This window comes from Pleurodeles waltl, chromosome 3_1 (assembly GCF_031143425.1).
Source record: "Pleurodeles waltl isolate 20211129_DDA chromosome 3_1, aPleWal1.hap1.20221129, whole genome shotgun sequence".
In the NCBI taxonomy this organism is placed as follows: Eukaryota; Metazoa; Chordata; class Amphibia; order Caudata; family Salamandridae; genus Pleurodeles; species Pleurodeles waltl.
In genome coordinates this window covers 1923753500-1923777643 of record NC_090440.1, presented here as the reverse complement: position 1 = coordinate 1923777643, position 24144 = coordinate 1923753500, and the positions used below count along the sequence as shown (strand labels likewise).

General features: G+C 47.0%; 1 protein-coding gene across 1 annotated transcript in view; it reads left to right on the top strand.

The window, feature by feature from the left end:
• VTN (vitronectin) overlaps positions 1 to 24144 on the top strand; it is a 55798-nt gene that overhangs the window by 20408 nt on the left and 11246 nt on the right. Inside the window, exons 3-6 of the mRNA XM_069226163.1 lie at positions 466 to 930; positions 2028 to 2167; positions 12989 to 13145; positions 19942 to 20097. Coding sequence (XP_069082264.1) covers positions 466 to 930; positions 2028 to 2167; positions 12989 to 13145; positions 19942 to 20097 — 918 coding nt within the window. The remainder of the gene's footprint in view (positions 1 to 465; positions 931 to 2027; positions 2168 to 12988; positions 13146 to 19941; positions 20098 to 24144) is intronic.

Here is a 24144-nt window from a genome sequence, read left to right as displayed (position 1 = left end):
CCTCTCAACACAGCCATCCTTGCACTATGGTGCAAGGGTGGTTGCGTTGGTGCGCAGCAGCAAATTGTGAGCCGGCACAGGGGGAAACACAGGGGTGTGCGGTATTATTGTAAATTCAGTGCATCCCTGCGTTTTGAAAATTACAGTGAGCTACGCTGCCAAATTTGGCGCAGCGATGCGCACTGTGATTTACACTTAAATCTGGCCCTTAATGTCAATTAACTATCATATACTAAGGTCTATCATTCAGGACTATCCCTTTGAACATGCAGTTGTACATGAGTTGTGTAGAGCTAACAGTGACAAGCATTCCAAAGACTAAAAGGCACGCACCTGGCAAAAGCAGTTTGTTCACTCATACTCCTGTGCTGCCTACAACACCGGGAAGTATTTATCAGACTTAGGCAAACTTTTGTAATATGTAATCAATGCAAATTGCTAACTTCACTTTCTTTGTGTTTGCAGTCACACGTGGGGATGTCTTTGCCCTGCCAGACGATGAGTATGGGTACGAAACCTATGACGAAGCCACAGGGTCTCCACTATTTGCCACAGAACCTGCAGGTTCAGAACACACAGTGGCAGACCTTTTGGAGAAAGACCCTGTGGAAATAGACCCTACGGAGATAGACCCTGTTGAGACAGAGACCGTGACAACATACCTCGAGGAGGCGGGCACAGTGATGATTGATCCTGTGCAGATAGACCTTGTGGAGGCAGAAGTCCCACTACAGGAGGCCACAGAGACAACAGTTGTGATCACAAAGCCTCCCCCTACCGTGGGACCCACAGAGTCTGGTGTTTCGGAGTCTGAGTCACCTGCACCTGAGATAGAACTCAGCCCTGAACAGGAAGAGGAAGACTTGTGCAGTGGGAAGCCCTTTGACGCATTCACTGACCTCAAGAATGGCTCCATCTACGCCTTTAGAGGTATAGACTTTAGCATTATAAATTTCCGGTAGCCCCATCGGATCAAAGGAAACAGGTTTTCCCAAAATGTGTGATTAGAAATCCAGAAAAAAATCATAACATTTCTGGATTCTTGCCCACATTGATAACTACTGGTGCTGGGTGTTAAATATTACAAAAACACTTATACGTTTCACTCTTAATGGATGACTAAGGTAGCACCACATGTCTATGGTTTGTCTCCAGCAATGTTGAATCTGTCATAGGTGAAGTAATAATGATGACACTTAGATGGATCTCCCATCATCCAAGGAGCACCTCTAATGGGTCCCTTGAAGGAAGATGGGGCTCACCAGATGCCCAATAAATATTGTACATTGTCTACAGGAAATGGAAAATACAACAAGGTGCACTCCCATATCCTGCTGTCCTGCCAGTTCCGGTTGCCTGAAGTTCATTACCTAGAGACATTCTAGCTTCTGCTCTAATGCAGCTCATATCCCCTTGTCCTTCATATTCCTGAACATGTACAGCCCATGTCCTGCTGCTGCTTCTGGCCACATGTAAACCATATACTTCTGTTCTTCTTGCACCTCGTCACTGTGCACCAGTGTCCCTCTGTTCTTCCTGCTTTTAGCCCCATGCCCTACTCAATTTCATGTGCCTGGTAACATACCTGCTTTACTCCCTGCTCTAGGTCACACAGAGCCCATGTTTTGCTGCTCCCCCGGTTTTCAAAATAAAATGGAGTTCCTTTTCTACTCTTCCTCCTGCCCAGGTCACAGAAAGAATGGTTCTTGCTGTCCTTCCAACTTTGGAACACACAAAGACCATGTCCTGCTGCCTTTCTGGTGTTAGATTACCAGGGTCCCATGTTCTGCTGCCCCTCTCGCTTCTGACATATAATGGTCCCTCCAGTCTTTTCTGCTTTTAGTCACCTGATGCCTTGTACTGAATAGCCTTTATGTTTCTGGTCTGCTTCAGAGTTTGGATTCCATATCCCTCTGTTCATGGTCCCTTTGGGCCAAGCCCTTCTGTCTTTCCTGATGCTAGTCGCAAGACCTCAGTGTTGTGCAGTTCTTTCTGTTCCCTGACGTATCCTTGTTTTTGCTTCGTAGGGAAGTACTTCTATGAGCTCGATGAAAAGAAGGCGAGAGATGGGTACCCTAAGCTGATCCAGGATGTTTGGGGAATCCCAGGCCCCATTGATGCAGCCTTCACTCGGATCAACTGCGAGGGGAAAACCTACATCTTTAAGGTAGGGTCCAATGTAAATATTATGGGGCGATTATTTTCTCAACTCATTTTCCCACTTTCAGTGTCCTGCAGGTATCTCTGAGTGCACAGACCACCATACTGTTACATTTGGGTAGCCCTACAGGCAACATGTGTGTATGGGATTTCCCAAATAGCCCATACCTGTGTACATGCATGCGACTAACATGGTTGTTCTAGGAATAGAATTTATGTTAATTCTAACTTAATGAATGTTTCCTCATTATCACTAGAAAGAACGGAGACTGACCGCCCTATCTATTGAGGATGTTCCGATATACCATTTCCTCTCTTCTGGACTGCCAGCAAAAGCCCAGCAGTTGAAAAGCAAAAAAAAACTATTATGACCCCCACAGTTTTTATTTTACAGAAACAAACTATCAATTCAGAGTTTGTTTGTAAAACAAAAAAGCTTACTAGGTGGGCGCATGAAACATGGAGGCCACTCTGCAAACATTCAGTGCTTTCAGAGAAGCTGCCTCAGTGGCATTTCCTCTGAAGGTACAGAGATCTCTGTCAGGTAGGTACTTCTAAATATGGCAGGAGGTAGCTTTAGTGTCTTCCCCAGCCTGGGTACCCGCCAATGACTACGCACCATACAGAGCAATGCTTTACACGTCTTTATTCATCTGCGGGTAACTGAAAACTCAACATTCTAAACCCTCTTTAACTTCATTACGCTCTAACACTTACATCACAGATCTACAGAGTTCATCAGAAGACAAAAGGGTTCCATCATTCATAACTCACACAACCCTACATCTTCCCTTCTGTTAAATAAAAAAAAATTAAAAAAATTCAAACATGTTTATAATTATAGTTCTTCAATGAGCCTTCTTGGTGCTCAGATTACACATCCCGATCTTGTCTTTAGAAACTGTGACCCAGCAATCAACGTATCCATGATCCGCGCTGTTGAGGTGATGCAAGAGCAACAGCAGTCAGGGGTTATTCACTTGTCATTTCAGAACCAGTCTCTACCTTGAGATCAACATCTGATGAGTGGTGAGCTAAACATCAGAAATGGGAGAAATCTCGCGTAATGGATTTGCCAGTACATTTGGCAGTCGCCATGTGCCCCTTGCTGGTGAAGACACGGAATGGCTCAGCATTGAATGGAGCATCTGGCAAACAAGCACTTGATCTTCACTAGTGAAAGCAATGTCTTTTGCATGTTCAATCAATCAATCAATCAATCAATAATTTATAAAGCGCGCTATGTACCCGTTAGGGTTTCGAGGCGCTGGGGGGATGGGGGGGGTGCTATCGTTCGAAGAGTCATGTCTTGAGGAGTGTCCTGAAGGTGAGGAGGTCCTGGGTCTGGCGCAGTGAAGTCGGGAGTGAGTTCCAGGTTTTGGCGGCGAGGTAGGAGAAGGATCTGCCGCCAGAGGTCTTGCGCTGGATTCGGGGGACGATGGCGAGGGCGAGGTTGGCAGAGCGTAGTTGACGTGAGGGAACGTAGAAGTTGAGTTTGGTGTTCAGGTAGGCGGGTCCGGTGTCGTGTAGAGCCTTGTGTGCGTGGGTGAGGAGTTTAAAGGTGATCCTCTTGTCCACGGGGAGCCAGTGGAGGTCCTTCAGGTGAGTGGAGATGTGACATCGGCGGGGTATGTCGAGGATCAGGCGGGCGGATGCGTTCTGGATGCGTTGGAGTCGTTTGATGTCTTTTGTTGGGATGCCTGTGTAGAGAGCGTTGCCGTAGTCGAGTCTGCTACTGACGAGGGCTTGGGTCACTGTCTTTCTGGTTCCTGTTGGAATCCACTTGAAGATCCTGCGGAGCATTCGGAGGGTGTTAAAACAGGAGGATGAGACTGCGTTGACCTGTTTGGACATGGTGAGGGTGGAGTCGAGGATGAAGCCGAGATTTCGTGCGTGGCTGGCTGGGGTGGGTGGGGGGCCCAGGGCGATGGGCCACCACGAGTCGTTCCAGGCCGAGGGGGTGCGCCCGAGGATGAGGACTTCCGTCTTGTCGGAGTTGAGTTTCAGGCGGCTGTTGTTCATCCACTCGGCGATGGATTTCAGTCCCTCGTGGAGGTTGGCTTTGGCGGTGAGAGGATCTTTGGTCAGGGAGAGGACGAGTTGGGTGTCGTCGGCGTAGGTGAGGATGCTGAGGTTGTGCTGGCGGGCCAGTTGTGCGAGGGGGGCCATGTAGACGTTGAACAGCGTTGGGCTTAGTGAGGAGCCTTGGGGTACGCCGCAGATGAGGTTGGTGGCATTGGAGCGGAAAGGTGAGAGTCGGACCCTCTGGGTTCTGCCAGAGAGAAAGGAGGAGATCCATTTGAGGGCCTTTTCTTGGAATGCCGGCTTCGTGTAAGCGGGTTAGTAGGGTGCGGTGGCAGACTGTATCGAAGGCGGCTGATAGGTCTAGGAGGATCAGGGCTAAGGTTTCGCCGTTGTCCATTTGTAGTCTGATGTCATCTGTGGCGGCGAGGAGTGCAGTATCTGTGCTGTGGTTTCGTCTGAAGCCAGATTGGGAGGGGTCAAGGATGGAGTTGTCTTCTAGGTAGTGGGCGAGCTGTGCGTTGACGATCTTCTCGATGACTTTCGCTGGGAAAGGGAGGAGGGAGATCGGTCGGAAGTTTTTGAGATCGTTGAGGTCAGCCTTAGGTTTCTTGAGGAGGGGTTGGATTTCTGCGTGCTTCCAGCTGTCCGGGAAGGTAGCGGTGTTGAAGGAGAGGTTGATGATCTTTCGGAGTGCGGGGGCGATGGTGACGTCGGCTTTGTTGAACACGTGATGTGGGCAGGGGTCAGAGGGAGATCCTGAGTGGATGGAGTTCATGGTCTTTAGGGTTTCGGCGTCGTCTACTTGGGTCCATGTGGTGATGTGGTCGGCGTGGGAGGAGTTGTTGGGGGTGGGGTCTGGCGGAGGTGAGGTGTTGAAGCTGTCGTGGATGGCTGCAATTTTCTGGTAGAAGAAGGTGGAGAGATCGTCGCAGAGTTTCTGGGATGGAGGGATGTCGTTGACAATGGCGTTGGGGTTGGCGAGTTCCTTCACGATGCCGAAGAGTTCCTTGCAGTCGTGAGCGTTGTTGTTGAGGCGTTCTGTGAAGTGGGAGCGCTTCGCGAGTCGGATCCGTTGGTGGTGTTCACGGTTGGCTTCCTTGAGGGTAGCGAGGTTCTCGGGTGTGCGCTCGAGGATAAATTTTTTCTTGAGTTTCTGGCAGGTGCGTTTGGAGGTGGTTAGTTCGTCTGTGAACCAGGCTGGTTTTTTCTTTTCTTGGTTGGCGGTGGGTTTCTTGAGCGGGGCTAGGATGTTGGCGCAGTCGAGGATCCATTGTTGGAGGTTGATGGCGGCGGAGTCCGGGTCGGTGGGGTCGGGTGGTGGGTTTTTGGCGAGGATGTTGGTAAGTTGATCTTCGGTGACTTTTCCCCAGCGGTGGTGCGGCGGTAGAGGAGTGCGGTGGTGTTCGGTGTTTTTCTTGAAGGAGAAATGGACGCAGTGATGGTCGGTCCAGTGGAGTTCGGAGGTGTGGCTGAACGAGATGTGGTTGCTTGAAGTGAAGAGTGGGTCAAGGGTGTGGCCGGCGATGTGGGTGGGAGTGTTGACCAGCTGACGGAGTCCGAGGTTGGTGGTCAGCGATGTTGTATTGACGTCATTCTTGTTCTCCAGGTGGAAGTTTAGGTCTCCCAGGAGGATGTAGTCTGATGAGGCGAGGGCGTGGGTGCTTGCGAGGTCGGAGACAGCGTCGCTGAAGAGGGCTCTAAGTCCTGGAGGGCGGTATATGAGGGTTCCTCTGAGGGTAGTGTTGGGGTCTGTGTGAATCTGGAAGTGGAGGTGTTCGGCTGTCTTGAGGGTGCGAAGGCTACGTCTGGGGCGGAGGTGTCGAGCAGGTCCCAGAGTTCGATGGCGTGCTTTCGTGCGGAGCGTGTGTTGAGGTGGATGCAGTGCAGGTGGTTTGTGTTGGTTGTTGCTGGTTTCGTTGTTTTGTTGCAGGTGAAGTTGCAGGTGCGGCAGGAAAAAGGTCCTTTGGTGTGCTTCGGGGTGGCCAGGAAGCACTCTGAGGAGGGGCCAGGGTTGAGGGCGAGGAGTTCGCTGGCCGAGTAGCGAAGGCATGGGGCGCGGGGGCGTGAGTGACAGGGGGTGTGGGGCTGGGCGCGTCGCTGAAGAGGGCTCTAAGTCCTGGAGGGCGGTATATGAGGGTTCCTCTGAGGGTAGTGTTGGGGTCTGTGTGAATCTGGAAGTGGAGGTGTTCGGCTGTCTTGAGGGTGTCGTCCGTTTGGGTGTGGATCTTAAGGGTAGATTTGTGGGCGATGGCTATTCCTCCGCCGATTCCGTTGGTGCGATCTCTTCTGGTGATCTTGTAGCCGTCAGGGATGGCGATGGCGATGTCAGGGGCCGAGGAGTCGTTCCACCAGGTTTCGGTCAGGAAGGCTACGTCTGGGGCGGAGGTGTCGAGCAGGTCCCAGAGTTCGATGGCGTGCTTTCGTGCGGAGCGTGTGTTGAGGTGGATGCAGTGCAGGTGGTTTGTGTTGGTTGTTGCTGGTTTCGTTGTTTTGTTGCAGGTGAAGTTGCAGGTGCGGCAGGAAAAAGGTCCTTTGGTGTGCTTCGGGGTGGCCAGGAAGCACTCTGAGGAGGGGCCAGGGTTGAGGGCGAGGAGTTCGCTGGCCGAGTAGCGAAGGCATGGGGCGCGGGGGCGTGAGTGACAGGGGGTGTGGGGCTGGGCGCGGTCCAGGCGCGGACGGGCGCAGACGGGCTTGCCTCTGGCGCGCCAGCAGCGCGGACGCGCAGCACCAGCCATTAAGAAGGAAGGGGGGAGGGAGGAGCAGCTGGGAGGCGGGAGCGGGAGGGAGTGGCGAATGGGGGCGCAAGGGGGGCGGGGCCGCAGGGAGGCAGCGGCAGGGAGAGGACTGCAAGGGGGAGCGCACAAGGGGCGAAAACAAGAAAAACAAGGCAGAAACAAGTCGGGCACAAATTGAAAAAACAGTCACAAAAATACACTAATGGCACAAAATACAGTCGGGGTACAGCAATCAGAGGGGCATAACGGGGGCAGATGCGCAGGAAGCAAGGCGCTTGAAAAAAACAATAGAAAGCACTTACAAGACGGCGAAAAGTGGCACAATCAGAAGGGGCACGACGGGGGCAGAAGCGCAAGGAGGCAAGGCGCTGAAAAAAAAGAAAAACACTTACTGGACGGCGGAAAGCAGCACACGGGTCAAGTGAAGCTTACTAGAGCCCACTAGACACCAGGGATGAGGCGCAGGAGGATGCCTGCGGGTGGAGGAGGGCCTCGAACACGCTAGCAGCAGCGTGGGCGGGGGTCAGAGGCAGGAGACAGCAGGTTGGTGCTGCGGACGTGGGGGGCGAGCTCTGGACAAAAAACAGGTCAGAGGTCGCTCACTCGCGACGCGCAGCGCCAGCCATTAAGAAGGGAGGGGGGAGGGAGGAGCAGCTGGGAGGCGGGAGGGAGCGGCGAATGGGGGCGCGAGGGGGGCGGGGCCGCAGGGAGGCAGCAGCAGGGAGAGGACTGCAAGGGGGAGCGCACAAGGGGCGAAAACAAGAAAAACAAGGCAGAAACAAGTCGGGCACAAATTGAAAAAACAGTCACAAAAATACACTAATGGCACAAAATACAGTCGGGGTACAGCAATCAGAGGGGCACAACGGGGGCAGATGCGCAGGAAGCAAGGCGCTTGAAAAAAACAATAGAAAGCACTTACAAGACGGCGAAAAGTGGCACAATCAGAAGGGGCACGACGGGGGCAGAAGCGCAAGGAGGCAAGGCGCTGAAAAAATAGAAAAACACTTACTGGACGGCGGAAAGCGGCACACGGGTCAAGTGAAGCTTACTAGAGCCCACTAGACACCAGGGATGAGGCGCAGGAGGATGCCTGCGGGTGGAGGAGGGCCTCGAACACGCTAGCAGCAGCGTGGGCGGGGGTCAGAGGCAGGAGACAGCAGGTTGGTGCTGCGGACGTGGGGGGCGAGCTCTGGACCAAAAACAGGTCAGAGGTCGCTCACTCGCGACGCGCAGCGCCAGCCATTAAGAAGGGAGGGGGGAGGGAGGAGCAGCTGGGAGGCGGGAGGCGGGAGGGAGCGGCGAATGGGGGCGCGAGGGGGGCGGGGCCCCAGGGAGGCAGCGGCAGGGAGAGGACTGCAAGTGGGAGCGCACAAGGGGCGAAAACAAGAAAAACAAGGCAGAAACAAGTCGGGCACAAATTGAAAAAACAGTCACAAAAATACACTAATGGCACAAAATACAGTCGGGGTACAGCAATCAGAGGGGCACAACGGGGGCAGATGCGCAGGAAGCAAGGCGCTTGAAAAAAACAATAGAAAGCACTTACAAGACGGTGAAAAGTGGCACAATCAGAAGGGGCACGACGGGGGCAGAAGCGCAAGGAGGCAAGGCGCTGAAAAAATAGAAAAACACTTACTGGACGGCGGAAAGCGGCACACGGGTCAAGTGAAGCTTACTAGAGCCCACTAGACACCAGGGATGAGGCGCAGGAGGATGCCTGCGGGTGGAGGAGGGCCTCGAACACGCTAGCAGCAGCGTGGGCGGGGTCAGAGGCAGGAGACAGCAGGTTGGTGCTGCGGATGTGGGGGGCGAGCTCTGGACCCCAGCACAAGCCTTCATCTTACTCTTACAATCCAAGTCATTAATACATGTTTCTTCTTCAGTATGTGATCTTTTGTTTGTCCACTGAGATAACATGGTCATCATAGCTCTCCTGAACATCAAGTTGCAGGGATTTCACCTGTGTCCAAGTGAGGGGTTGAACGGTAAGCTCATAGGGTAGATTTAAGGACAGTTTTAAGGTCGAGCTTTTAACTATAGCAAGCTGAACAGCATTCTTCAAAGTACTCATTAAACGTTCTACAAGGCCATTGGCTTGGGACCAAAGATTTGTGCTTTTCTGATGCTTTACATTAAGATGACTGAGAACATCTTTGAATTCTCAACTGTTGAAAGGTAGACCACTGCCATATTTTAAGATTGCAGGAACACCCCATGTCGCAAAGATGACAGCTAATCTCTCAATGGCTCTCTCTTGAATGATAGACCAGAGAGCTTCTATCAAGGGAAAATTAGAGTTTTCTTCAACAGTCACCATCAAAATATGTCCATTATCAAGAGGACCGAAAAAGCCAACAGCAATTCTTTCCCATCTATGCTTTGGCAACTCTGACATACTTAAGGTGTGTTGAGTGGGTTTTGATTATAGGCAGTTGCATAGATGACAGGACTTCAACTCTTTCTTTGAGATGAGGAAACCAGACTCTATCTTGAAGAGCTTTTTTTGTGGCAATATTCCCACAATATCCTTCATGGATCGCTTTGATTATTTGTTGATGCAGACCTTCTGCAATAGCAATTCTTGACCTCTCAGGATAATGCCTTCTAGTGTTATTGACATTTCATCTTTGACATTTGTAAACTTCTGGTATTCACTGTCATTGGCAAGGGGTTGATTGTGCTGGTTCCAAAACTGATGTGTAATAATGTCTTTCTGTCTTAACATGTCACTATCTTGACTCTTGACAGGGACAATTTCCTCTAAGGAAATGGCTGCTGGTGTGTTTGATTTCACAATGAAATTTATGTAGTCTTCAGCCGTCTTGGAAGGGGTACCATAACACTGTATAGGACCACTGGAGAAGTAGTTAGCAGGGATTTGATCCTTCCCTGGACAGTGCATGATTGCGTAATGTACTTGCAATTCTCCTTGAGTTCAAACTGATGATATCCTTTATAAAAACAAGGGAAAAGAAGACCTTTTCACCATTCAATTGTGTTGTCATGTCATCAATGTGTGGACCTGGATGTTGTTCTCTTTCAATTGCCTTGTTCACTTGTTGCATATGCACACAGATATGTACAGCTCCTTTCCTGTCCTTTTTGAGAACTACCACTATGGGAGAAACCCATGGCGCGGGACCAGTAAAACACTCAGCTATATCATGCTTAAGTAATGAATCAAGTTCCTTTTCAAAATTTCTTGTAAAAGAAATGCAATTCACCTCAGTGTTTGAGCAACAGGATGGACGTCCTCATTTATATGCAATCATACTTTAAAAGTCTTAAGTTTTCCCAGCCCATGAAATAACCAAAGGAACTGACTTACTATTTCATGATCAGCATTCATATTAGTTCACTGAGATCAGTCCCATATCAACAGATGTGCTGAAACTGAGTAAATAGTCACTTGATGCTGTACCTCGAAGCACATGAATGCACTTTTGTCTTCTTGTGTTTCATTGTCGCTACAAATGAACCTTGACTTTTAAATGGCACAGATGCAGCCCATATATAAACTTTAGTTTTTTGATGGCGTCAGTTGTGGAACTAAAGAAAGTTCCTTGTATTTATCCTCAGAGATAATGTTTAATGAAGCACCACTGTCGATAATGAAAGGCATTGAACAACTGTTTATTTTCAGTGTAATCTTCTGACAATTTTTGAATGACTTTGGTGCTTTTTCATGTCAACTTTTCTTTTATTGGTATTTTTTTCACATGCTGCCCGTCTAACATGAGTATATTTTTCTGAGGTAAACATCAACATTGCACAATCATCTTCTTCACTTTCACTTGATATTGATACTGAAGAACTCTTTAATGATGATTTAAACGATGATAGACTTCATTTGGTGTCTATTTGTTTTAACTGATGCAGTTGCTTGGCCTTGTGGATGTGCATTGAGCATGGCTTTCCGGAACGTTCAGGTGGCCATTTTATCTTCTCGCTGTGACACACTTACTTTTTTCTTTGACTTGCAAACCATTACATAATGGTTCTTCTTTCCACAGCCTTCACATATCTGTCCAATAGCGGGACATTTACCTTCATGTGGAAACAGAAATCCACACCTGAAACACAACTTCTTTTTATGTGGTGACATCACTTTGTATCCTTCAGCCTTGTGCTTTTACTTACTTTTCATGTTCATGACTTTGGGCACCTCCGGTCTCCATGTCAGCAGCTCGTCGATCGGCATTCCCTTCAGCTCGGACTGCCATGAGAACTCGCCATGAGAACTCGCTCCGGGCTTAGAGTTTCTCTCAGGATTGGTCATCTGAATGAATCTGACAGGCATCCATCAATAACTCTGAGATGTATAGCTTCATCATAATTAAATTCATTGAACTTTCAGTGTTTAATGAGTGTATCCAGTCTCTCAACAAATTCTTCTGTGGTTTCACCAACTCTCTGTCGTTCTTGACTGAAGATGTACTTTTTGTAATCTATATTTGACGTTTGATTGAATTTTAGATTTAAGGCTTCCTTTATTTGATGGTATGTAACTTTGTCAGATCGCTGCATTTTCTTTATGATTTCTTTTACACCATCACCAGCAAGATTCTTAAGGTATTTGCTAATCTTCTTGTTATTGGTTTCTTCTAGCGCATCAATGAAATCATCAAATGTCTCTATCCAAGCAGTCCATCTATCACCAATATTTAGTTCTTTGGCGGTAATTAATGGTGGTGGTGGTTTCAGGAAGGCAGTAGCATTATAACTGTTAACAGGATTGTCTGACACTGAGAATGGAGTACTCTCCGATACTATCTGCTGTTGACAAGGATCTGTTTAATCTCTACCATCTCTATGGCCGTGCAATGTGCTGGCCTCTGGGTCATCTTTGATGATTGCAGGAACCATTACTTCCTTCTTGGTCTCCATTGTAAAAACAGGCTTTCACTGTTCCAATCGCTGTTTTCAGCCTTGTAGTCTATGAAGACCTGTGGAGTTTTTCTGATACCCACTCAGTAGCTTTGGTGATGTGCTGCTTCAGGTATTGGCAGCTCTGTAAGCACAACCCTGGGCACTTCTCCTTGGTCTCCTTTCCCAGTGCTGTAGTATGATGACTCTCTTCAATCCGGTCTGGTAAGCAGATGACGGTTTCTTGTATCTGAACTGCTTTTTTTTAAGCTTCCTTTTGTGCTTTTGGCACCTGGTTGATCTCTGCCCTGCAGCGCTTCTCATCACAGTGTTAGCTTGCAATTTACTGCCACCATTTGCTGCCCTTCCAAACCTGGTTATATCCACCTCCAGCGTTATTACTCCGGTTAATGTATAGTTTTATGTTGCATAGTAGCGCAGTACCTCTGTCTGTGACCTTGCCAGCAGATTATTGGCCAACGATCATCTAAACTTCTCAGTGAAGCTTTAATTATCTACGACAAACGTCGGTTCTGCACTTCAACAAACCCATACGTGGCACACAAAAGCAGTTCTCTTGGACCACAGCAAGCACTGCCAATCTTCGAGTTACTTAGCCCCTATCTCATCGCCAGTTGTAGCATCTTCCCCAGCCTTGGTACTTGCCAATGACTACCCCACACAAAGATCTATGCTTTAGAGGTTTTTATTCATCTGCGTATAAACAGCAAAATCAACTTTCTGAAACTGCATTCATTTCATTATGCTCCAACATTTACATAACACTTCTACTGAATCCATCAGGAGCCAAAAGGGATCCGTCATTCATAACTCACATGACACTAAAATAGTTGACCAGGGTATTGGAGTTTATAACCTATGCTCCCTTGGTGAATGGTGGGCCTCCCACTATTATCTAAATCGGTCCCATAATCATGAATGAATAGAAGAATGCAGAATAGTGCAAGATACTTTTGGAAAGGATTGTAAGAAAAGAGCAGAGGCAAGGAGGTGCCTGGGGTTGTGATAACTTGCGTAGGTAGGGATGTTAAAAGCTAGCTAGCAGGGTATTGGAGCAAGAGTTGTCTTTGTGTGTATATGGGAAAAGTGTGGTTCTGTTGGATTGGGGCAGGGCATGTGGGTTGAAAACCTGTTGGATAAGTTGTGTACTCAGAAATGTCCTTACTTTTCACTCTCAGGGTGGTGAATACTGGCGCTTTGACAATGGCGTACTGGATCCTGGCTTTCCCAGAAACATCTCAAGAGGATTTGACAAAATTCCGAATGACATTGACGCAGCATTTGCTGTTCCAGCAAAAGACTACGGAAGCAGCGAGAGGGTTTATTTCTTTAAAGGTAAAGGGTCAGGTGTGGTTGAGTTTCTATGGAAAGTGCTGGGGGTTCTGGTCTTGCCATGGCCTCAGATGGTCAGTATTTGAACCGACTGGCATTATGTGTGAGGCTTTTACACCAAGTCCTCAGTAAGTCAGTGGTTACTTGGAAGCATTTGTGGGGGGGAGTTCTGTCCTGTACCCTACTGGCATAATGAAGAGCCCCTAGCATCACCTTAGCACTGCCATTGCATAATGTTTTTAATGCTAAGGCAGCACTAAAGTGGCTTTTTCCATGCTCCATATTTACAAAGTAGCGCAATGCATGCATTGTGCCAATTTGTAAACCCTTGTGCTACATTTTCCCTGCACCAGACATTATCCTTTGAATATTCCAGGTACTCTATGGAGCCCTCAGTTTCTTGCTCATGAAGAACTTGGAACTGGATCAAGATTTTTTACACATTGTTGTGACGGGATGTGGATCCACTGCATCAAACTTCAGAACTAGTTTGGGGTGGTTCTATTTCAAGTCTCCTTCTCATGCTGCTATCCAGATGCAGAGTGTGGTTTGCATGGCATACGATTTTGAGCCTTGCATAAAAGCTGGGGGGTGCCTCATTTGTAATATATAATATTTTAGTTGCAGATAGGTAGGTCATACAAGTAAGAAGAGTAAGAGATACACTCACATATTTTTAATATGGTTGGAATGAAAAAGGTCCCGTCATGGCTTAGTAGGGTGTGCACTTCTACCCTAATTTCTTTCATAGCAAAACTGTTTATTTTTTGTTTTTATGCTTCTGTGCAGTTGACTCCACAATAGAGAGGGCACTATGTAAACAAGACTGTGACCGAGAGCTAGGCTTTGCGGTTTGGAGGGGCACAGCATGAGGCCCCTCCTTTATGGATGTGGCTATTGTTAGCTCGCCTAGTTGTGGTGGCAGCAGAATGATTCTGATGGTAGGAGAGTTTTTTTTTATATTTGTGTCTTTTATTTGTGCCGAAGTGGGCAGATTTGGACCTTTCCTGGTTTAAGAGGTCTCCCATGACCCTGCAACTGGGTTCTTCTCCTCTTCCTCAGTTGGTGGTGGGTTTTTGCCTGGGCCCGAGGAACATTGCTGCACTGAAAATGTATTTGACTGCAGCCAGATCCAGAAGATTGTTGCCTCCTTATGCTGCAGTGGTCATGTTGTTCTGTCCTTCTTCATTGGAGGAACGCATTTGCATGCTGGAGGTGGTGAGGGTTGACTGGGTCAGGGCAGACTAAGTACAGTTCTGCTTAGTGGGCTCTGCAGACTACATGCCACATAGAGCAGATGCAGCTTCTGCCTTCGCTGCAAGCACTAGACATGTCCTACAAACATTGAGACTTATCAAGTAAGGGATAGTACTTAGAATGAGACACTGATTGGAGAACTCTTTTTGAGAGACTTATTATGCTCCAGAAAGTATTATCCTTTTCTCCTGCTGTGGTACTGTTCGAAATTGGGTATCTAGTTGGCAGGGGTATGCACCCTGTCCAAGTATGGACCACAATCCTAAGCAGGGTAAGTCAAATACATGGCCTAAATTAACCTGTGCTCACCTTCTGGTAGCTTGGTGCAAAGCAGGTAGGCTTAACTTAGAAGGCAATGTGTAAAGTATTTGTGCAACACACACACTGTAACCACAATGAAACACTGCAAAAAGGACTCCATACAGGTGTATTAAAAAATAGAGATTATTTATCTGAATATATCAAGATCAAAATGACAAAAAAACTATGAGTATTCACTTTTAAGCGGTAACACATTCAGCGTACTTTGTATGGGGCATGTTTTAGAGTCCTTCTGGTATTTTATGAGAGTACGGGTGTCCTCTGAGAGGAGCGCAGTGCAGATTAATCAGGACCATTCGGTAAAGGCCTGTGTAAAGAGTACAAGGTGTTTTACCTTCGGAATGCAGACAGCACAGTGGAAGCTTTAAGGCGAGCGGCAGGAGGCAATAAACCTGCTCCGAAGTCATGAAATATGAGTGGCGGGCTGCAACAAAGCTGTGCTGAAGTCTTGATGCAATGAGCGGCAGGCTGCAACGAAGCCACACTAAAGTCTTGATGAAATAAGCGGCAGGCCGCAATGAAGCTGTGATGAAGTTTTGATGAAATGAGTGTCAGGCTGCAACAAAGCCGCACTTAAGGTCTTTGATGTGCTGGAGATCTTTTGTAGAACCAAGGGTAAGTCGGCAAGCCCTTGGAGTCACTCTGGGGGTGATTGTTGATTTTTGGGTTGCAGGGCAGAGATGAGTAGGCAGCAGGGCAGCTCAGCAAGGCAGGGCAGCAGTTCCTTGAAACTGTCAGGCACAGCAAAGTGGCAATCCTCCAGCACAGCAGTCTTTACTCCACTCGAAATTCCTTGAGTCCAGAAGTGTACTGATTTTAGTGGGTACTGATTTTAGTGGGTCAGAGCCCCAATACATATATTAAAAAGTGCCTTCAAAAGATGACTTCAAAAGGTTTCCGTGAAGTGCACAGGTCTCTCTTTTAGCTCAGCCCCGGCTCCAGACTATCAGTGGGGAGGGGTAATCAGTCCCTTTGCAAGGGCTCTGGCCACCACCCTTTGAGATATAAGTGGGAGCTCTTCCCAACCTCCTCCCCAGGAAGACCCATCAGTATGCAGATGCAGTTGAGTATGCTGTGTTGTGGGTGTCTGAAGGGAATGCACAAGTGGAGCTGTCACCTAGCCCAGGCCAAACATGTATTGGAGAAAAGATGTAGGCACACGACAGTGAGGGAAAAGAAATGCGCACTTTCTAAAATTGTCATTTCTAAAACTGTAATAATAAATCTGACTTTACTAGTAGAGTGGATTTATTGTTACCATTCTAATGATACTAAACAGGACGCAGCTACTCCTCTCTGAGCAGGAATCACAGCTTAAATGGTTTATAAGGAATTTCCAATGCTAGTCTATGAGAGGGGCAGACCTCAAACTAATGAAAAACGACTTTGGAAGTTTTTCATTACCAGTACATGAAATACTTAAAAGTATGTGTCCTGCCTTTTACTTACATGGCACCCTACCCTATGGGCTACCTAGGGCCTACCTTAGGGGTGACTTACATGCACGAATAGTGGAGTTTAAGGCTTGGCAAGAGGTTCTGAATGCTAAGTCGAGGTGGCAGCGAGACTGCATACACAGGCTGTGCTGTGACAGGCCTGAAACATGTTTACATGGCTACTTAAGTGGGTGGCACAATCAGTGATGCAGACCTAGTAGAGGCATTTAATTTACAGGCACTGGGTTTATGGCATCCAACTTTATAAGAGACTTTTTTTGTAAATTAAATATTCCACACCAGTGCTATCGTGTTAAAGGGGAAAAGTACATGCACATTAGCACTGGTCAGCAGTGGTAAAGTGCTCAGAGTCCTAAGGCCAACAAAAAGTTGCAGCAACAAAACAGGAGGTAAAGGCAAAATGTCTGGGGTAAGACCACCCTAAGGATGACAGGTCTAACAGGGATGTTTGGAATTTGCTCTGTAGAAAGTAATGCATGTCTCACTGGGCTGTTTAACTTAGCATTGGTTACTCCACCCAGTCATAGAAGTTACTTTACCCACTGTTTAACATAAAATTGCCCTCTGATTTTCTGTGTACAGTATTGTACTGTGAAGAAGTACTTAAAGCGCAGGATGGAAAATTATTTACACACTACTTGTTGAGACAGAAATGTCCTCTGCATGGTTAGTTTTGTTTGTTCTGCATTCATGCAGCTGGAGCCAGGATGCTTCTTCGGAAGCAGCTGCATGCTTTACAAATTGTATTGTATTGTATTGTACTGTATATGGTATGTCCTGCCATGAGTGCTCATAGGTAATCTAGTATCCAGAATTTTCTTTTGGTGCTGTTGTCATGTTAATCCAGTATGTGTGCAGAGACCAAGGTCTGTCTCCTGACAATGTGTGGTCCCGGACCTGTTCTATGACTTGGAGGGGCGCAGCAAACTTGCCCTCCATGTGGACAGAGGAATACTGTCCCTATCCATGGTTTAGCACACAAAGTTGTTGTGGCAGCGTATCATGTTTTGTGATCCCTTAGTGTGACCAGACAGATTTATCTGTGTAAGTGGGAGTATAGCCTACTTACTCTGCTAGTGTACTAGTATAGTGTTATTTGAGACCAAGAATCTTGCACTGACATCTTGTGTGTATGTCAAGTGTGCATTTCTACTGTGTGTGTGTGTGTAATAATGTGTGGCTGGATTTTGAACGTGTGTAACTCGTAATAATAAAGCTAGTGAGATCTACTTTGGATGCCCCTGGTTTGGCAAGGCAGAAGAATGAGGATGAAAAGCTTCCCCAGGCAGTGGAAGTGTTTTGCATACATTCCTGTGACTGGGGAAGGGAGATACAGGCGCTGAAGTGAGGAGCATTGAGGCAATGCTACCTTTAGAAATTCCATGAACACTTTGTTAGCAAGGAGCTGCTGATTATTTCTCATGCCATTTGGGTTAGGTGGGGACGTTTCTAGGTCAGGCTTGCTCTGTTGTTTGCACCTAATCACTCCTCAGGATGGCTGATGACAGCCAGGTGCAAATGCGTCACACTTCATTGTGCCTAAATTGCATATGTGGCAGTGAAGATTGGAGGCAGCCCAGCTGCCACCTGCTGTAAGACGCATCACTTTATACAACCGCTGCATCTGGATAGCAGCATGAGAAGGAGACTTGAAATAGAACCACCCCAAACTAGTTCTGAGTACAAAGTACTCAGAATATTCAAAGGATTGCTTTTTGACCAGAGTTCTTGTCTACCTAACAGCTAGTCTCACAGAGCCGAGGAAACATCACTTAAAGTCTGTACTTTCTGTTGGAGGTGACATGGGTCTGTTAGAAACCTGCCTGCTGAGAGAGGGAAGGAGTCTGCCTGGATCTGCTGGGGGAGACTGACCTTGGGAAGAAACCCAGTGAGTACATACTGCGAGATACACCCGAAGAAAGAGGACTGCCTGAGAAAGTGCCCAGGGGTGACTCGTGCTGCAAGTGCGCCCACGTTACTGTCTCTGCAGTTCCTTTTGAGAATATTCAAAGACTGCCTGAGATCAACCACCTGTGTGCCCGCTGGTGACTGTTGTGGGCTGCAATCCAGTGTTGCCACATCTGATCGGCCCACATTGGCTGCAACTGCCCGGACCACACATTGACCCAGAAGGGGGTTGCAACTGCCTTGCTGTATTCATCAGCCTGGATGAGGCAGCTGGTATGGCATTAGGATTGCTACACCAACAGCCACTGAACCACGCTTGATCTGTCCTGCCAGGAGGCCCCACACCTAAGGCATGAGTGAGTTCAAACTCTCTCCTCCACATAGAAGGAAGCAATGGACCAGTACTGCAATATCCTGACTCGGGCACTAAAGGCTTGAGATTGATTTTGTCCACAACTACTGCAGAGTACATTAAAAGTGACTAAGAATTAAACCTGTGGGAATGTTATCTGCACCTTAGCCTAATTCATGTCTTTACTAGAAACTACTTGGAAACTATAATCCATAGGGTCACTATGGTGGAAACACAGCATTGGGTAAGGGAAGTGGGGTAACATCCACAAGGGATGTCAAATCGTGATCAGAAGCAACACCCTGCATCCCTAAACTGGATTGTCTACTATTTGGATCTGCTGTGTTGTTAAAAGTACTCTCTTTTACCAAACAAACAAGCACTTGGCTGGACATTGTGTTATTCCGTCTGTTTGCTGACTGTTGAGCTCTAAGCTCTTGCCCCACCCCTCCCACACTACATTAGTGAGAAGACAGTGACTACTTGTCCTTGCTACCCTAACTCAAGTGCGGAAAGAGTTGTACTTGACTGAGTTTGCACAGCCATAGTAGGACAGGCCACGGGACATCAGTAGAAAACAACATTAACCACTACAGCTGGGGCCCAGTAACACATCCACCTTCTGGTCCCCTGAACGAGGTCTAACACTACTAATAAATGATTAATTGAGTACTAAAGATCTGATTTAGATTTGGCAGATGGGCTACTCCATCACAAATTTGGCAGATGTCCCGTCAGTCGTATTACGATCTCCAAAGGCTATAATGGGATCGTAAGACGGCGGACGGAATAGCTGTCACATTTGTGAAAGAATAGCCCCCTCCGCCAAACTCTAAATCAAGCCAAAAGTCTGGTACTCTTCACCACCTTCATCAGTAAGCTGCAGACATTCAACTTCGCTACTCTGAAGATCAAGTACTGAAGGGATATTTTGATGCTTCAGTTTTGGGTCCAACAGTAGAGTAAAAGGCTCTCATTGAGAGAAGTTGAGGCAATAAACTTTGATTGCCTCGGGACACCTGAAATAGTCTCCACACATATACATACCCAATCTGTGTGTGCGACTAGTTCCTCCATTGTGGGCAGACACAGACTACCGTTGATTTGGCAGTGTTAACAGTAAAAGAGTCCTTTGTTCTATTCTGTGTTATTTTTTATGTACATATTAGGTGCAGCAAAAGTCTTTTGCCCACTTTCTCCCTTATTTACTAAAGGCTGTGTGGGCACTTGAGTGAAGCAATACAATTTTGTGCTCCGGCTGTGGGCCTTTAAAATGGTTAGTATACTGACACAGTGTTTTGTATTGCGTTGCACATGCGCTCAACTTTAGTTGATAAAAGGCCTTAGTACCACATTGAGGCAGCGTTTGGCACCCTGACTCCTTGATGAGCCACAAGTTAGTCATGTGGTCATTAGAGCGTCATGGTTGCTTTGGTAAAGACCCCTTCCTTCCTGGTTCATATAATCATGCTAGGTGTTCACCATGTGTGTTCTCTGTTCTCAGGTTCCCGGTACTGGGAGTATGACTTCAAGCACCAGCCCAGCCTGAAGGACTGCCGCGACAGCTCTCCCTCACTGGCCTTTACCCAATACGCGTTAATGCAGATGGAGGACGACTGGAGCCAGTTTTTCCAGCGCCTCTTTGGAGGCTCAAAAAACAGTAAGTGTGTAAACCACACTTTTACCAAGTGCAAGCACACCCATGTACAGGTGGGGCTCTTGCATGCCTCGTACACAGTCCTAAACTTAACAAGCCTGCAGACACAAATTTGCCAACACATACAAACCTTTCATACAAATGTTGTAAGCACACATCTCACATACAAAGGCCACTCTATGGAAAGGCAAATGCTATTTACACAGACAGGCACACATCTCATACACAAGCAATCACCTTTTACTTGGGACTTCAGGGGTTTCAGTACCTCTACTCAAAAGCTAGGTGCAGATAACCAGGTTTCCTGCAGTGTGCATGACAGTATGTTTTTTTTTAATGAAGGGCCTACAAATATGCATAATGAGCCAAACTGCCCAGACGTTGTGTGTATGGCTGGACACAGTGAAGCATAACAGATCATGCTGAAAAACCCGCCAAGCAGGCTAAGTCACCTGCAGTAACATACTAAAAAGATAGCATTAATGCTTTAACACACTCAAGTGTGCAATGTCTCTAGAATGTGGGGATTTTTTAACCAAACAACAAAGTTCAGAGCATGTGAATCTAATAACCCCACACCTCCGCATTATCACATATAGGACACATTATATAATTAAATTAGATAACACCAATCTCCCATTCAATCAGTATAATGCTATAGCCAGACAGATGACTTTGACACCAATTCTTACTCAGTAAGCAAAGAGCCAAGGACCATGGATGTGGCTCTGTCACCAACAGCCAATGCCCATGCAATCAGCAGTGCCCGTGATCTTACAGATGGCTATGCCACCAACACTAAACTCACATGCAATCAATGGACCCCCAAGGGTCACACAGGTGGCTATGCCACCAACACTAAACTCACAGCCAATCAGTGGACCCCCCAAGGGTCACACAGGTGGCTATGCCATCAAGTCCCATGTATTCAACACAGCAGATGCATATCTCATTAGCAGTATTGATGCTTCAAGGCTTCTATGGAAAGTTCCCAGCCATGAAGTTATCCATTGAACCTCCTCCCATTAACTGTCCACAGTTCATATCACAGCCCCTGAACATTCTGTAGGCTGTAGTGTAAGCAGCTGTTTGGAGTATGGTGACACAGACGCATCAGCATACAACATACACAAACACCTAACTCCCATTCAGTCAGCAAAGCTTCAAAGACCATTTTTCCAATTCACACAGCAAAGCCTCTAGGACTACACACATGGCTAAGTTACAAACTCCGTGCAATCAGTACAGAACACGAGCACAATACATATAGAGCTAAGAAAAAAACAGAACTTGAAACCAGCGATCATGTAGCACCACTCTCTCATTGAAGCTAAACAGTGTCAAAAATATTACAGTTGGCAAACTGTTGTAGCCCCACAGCAAATAACAGATTTCATTGAAACCACTAGATGCACAATAACTACACGCTCATGGAAGCAGTACTATTCCAAGGACCACATAGGTGGTAATGTGTCACACTTCAACAGCACCAAACACATCCAGAACACATCAGGACCTATAATATAACTGAAAGCCATGTAATGCACTACTGTCATCTTATTTCAGCACACAATGCAGCAGGCGCCAAATACAACTAGAACATGAACCCATCAGACCTAAATCACAACACCCAATAACAGCAATACCAGAACTTGAAAACATATACCCTAAATCTCCACATCCAACGCCACCAATACATGAAAAGTAAAACCCAGGAGGTGATCGAACACAGTAGACTGCAATGCGTTTCTCTCCAACAGCAAACACCAACCTCAATAGATCACACTAGATGCAACGTTCTCAATCAATGCACAATGCACCACGGTCCATGCAGATGGCAAGCAGTTGTGCTCCAACAGCACAGATGCAGCAAAAATCGCTCTTAGATATCTCCAAGCATCCCAATACCATGCAGCAACAAATACTTAAACAGTCCAGAAAAACATGCAATCATGCACTGCCAGTCAGCCCACAAGAGCTGACAGACAACACCAGAAGTAGAAATGCAGTACAGAAATACGGGTGACGCCCCAGGCTCAATGACAAATGTCTCATAATATCACATATATGCCTTTCACCTTCTCAGACACACACCTAAGTAGATGCATACATTTCACACCATGCAAGCACACATACAGCAGCATTGCACATGCAGGGCGCAAGTACAAACACAGACACTCAAACACACGCCTCCTTCCTGTGACTTTGGCATCACATGGTGAGAGTGAGAAAAGAGTCAGGGGAAAGAAAGGCAAGTAAATGCAGGTAGCATAATAAAACAACGCCGACTTGAAATATGAATGCTCAGCGGTCTGGCCACTGCAGGACGCCTTCCATTGTGTCCTGGGGTAACTGCAAGTCCTGTTATTCAAAATGATGCAGAAAAAAGTGAAAGCTTCTTAGAACAATGACTGCTGGTGGATGATTCATAACTCAAAAAACACATCGGCTTCAATACATATGCCTGTCACTGACGACAGAAACATACCCTGGCAGTAAAAAATAGGCCGCTATCAGAATTAATGAATCACCTAATCACCTACTATAGGAGAGCTCCCAATTTTTGAAGGCTCTTCCTTCAAGAAGCACCACAGAATAATCTCCTGTGACGCTGCTGGTTGCTGATACTCTAACGGAGTTTTAGGCAGAAATACACAAAAGCCAAAAGGCTACAAAATGTGTGCTGGACAAAGTTTAATATGCCCTAATGTCCCCCTTTCCGTAGTGTGGAATGTTTTCCGACATGTCTTGGCATAGGAGTGAGATCATTCTTGTTACTTCATGGAGTTATAAAAACCTGGAGACACCCTGCAGCCAGGGCTCGCTTTAGCCCTGGTGCCGCCGGTGCAGCAGTCTTTTGTGGCGCCCCCATGACCTCCTTCTCCACAAATTCCCTCACAACCACTCTCCAACAGTGCCTTTCATCTCTCCATAGGCCCTTTCTCACATACATATCATTTTTTAAAAGTGCTACTTACAGTTCACCCACAGTTAGCTCTGTGATCTGCATGGTACACGTTCTTTGCAGCAGGTACATTAACCCTCTGCGCTACTTTATCTGAGTCAAAACTCCCACTAGACAAAATTCCAATCTCTCAACAGAGCTATCTGACATTTTTATTGCTGCCTGAAACTGCTGGATGCCTGAGGAAGTTCACCACTTTTAAACCCCAAAGTTATTTTTAAACGCAACAGCCCTCACCAAAGTCAGTACCAGGTGGAGCTGCTAGTTAAACTGCCCTAAAGCCGGCCTTGTCTGCAGCCCAACCAAGTTTCATACATTAGGGGTTAGACTAACACAATCTGAGATTCATTCCTGCATTACTCCGGGGTTCCAGAATGCTCACGCAAAAAACGAACTCTGTTTATAGTGTGTACTTTTAATTTACTGTCACGGCTGCAGACTAAAAGTTTGTATGTGTGGCAACCTGGTACCACATATGGTCCCTTCTGCACATTCTATTAGCCAACTGAGTGTTAGTGTGGCCACAGCATGGCCCATCTCCTGAGTCGCTGCCTCAGATCCTTATTGGATCATAGGCAGAGTGGTCTCCTACGACTGCACTCTGAATGGTACCACCTTCTCAGTCAATATCTTCGTCCAAGGCCCCCCTTGCAGTGGAGCTGAACACACTGAAACTAGAAGCCCTGCGAAGTGTCCCACATTAGGGGTTAGACTAAAGCATTCTGGGATTATATCCGGCATTACATTGAGGTTATCTGCACTCTGATTGGTGTAATCTTAGGAACGAAAACCTGCAGCACAGGTAAGGTCACCAGCCACTCTAACTGTTCCGAGGGCTAATATTTTTGCAGGTTGGTAAGCAAACTCCTAGGCCAATGTCACAGTAGAGTGAATGACTTGCAGGGTGCTTGACAACCCGGCCAGTCTTTCCTCTTTTTGTGTTTTCTTTCACATTAAGTCTGTAGAGAATCAGCACAAAGGTAGTTTGATTTAGTGTTGATCAAGTTATTTCCACTTTAAAATGTACAGACAGCATTTTCAAGAGGCAGCGGTAGTACAGCACATCTCATCTATGAAAGACACCA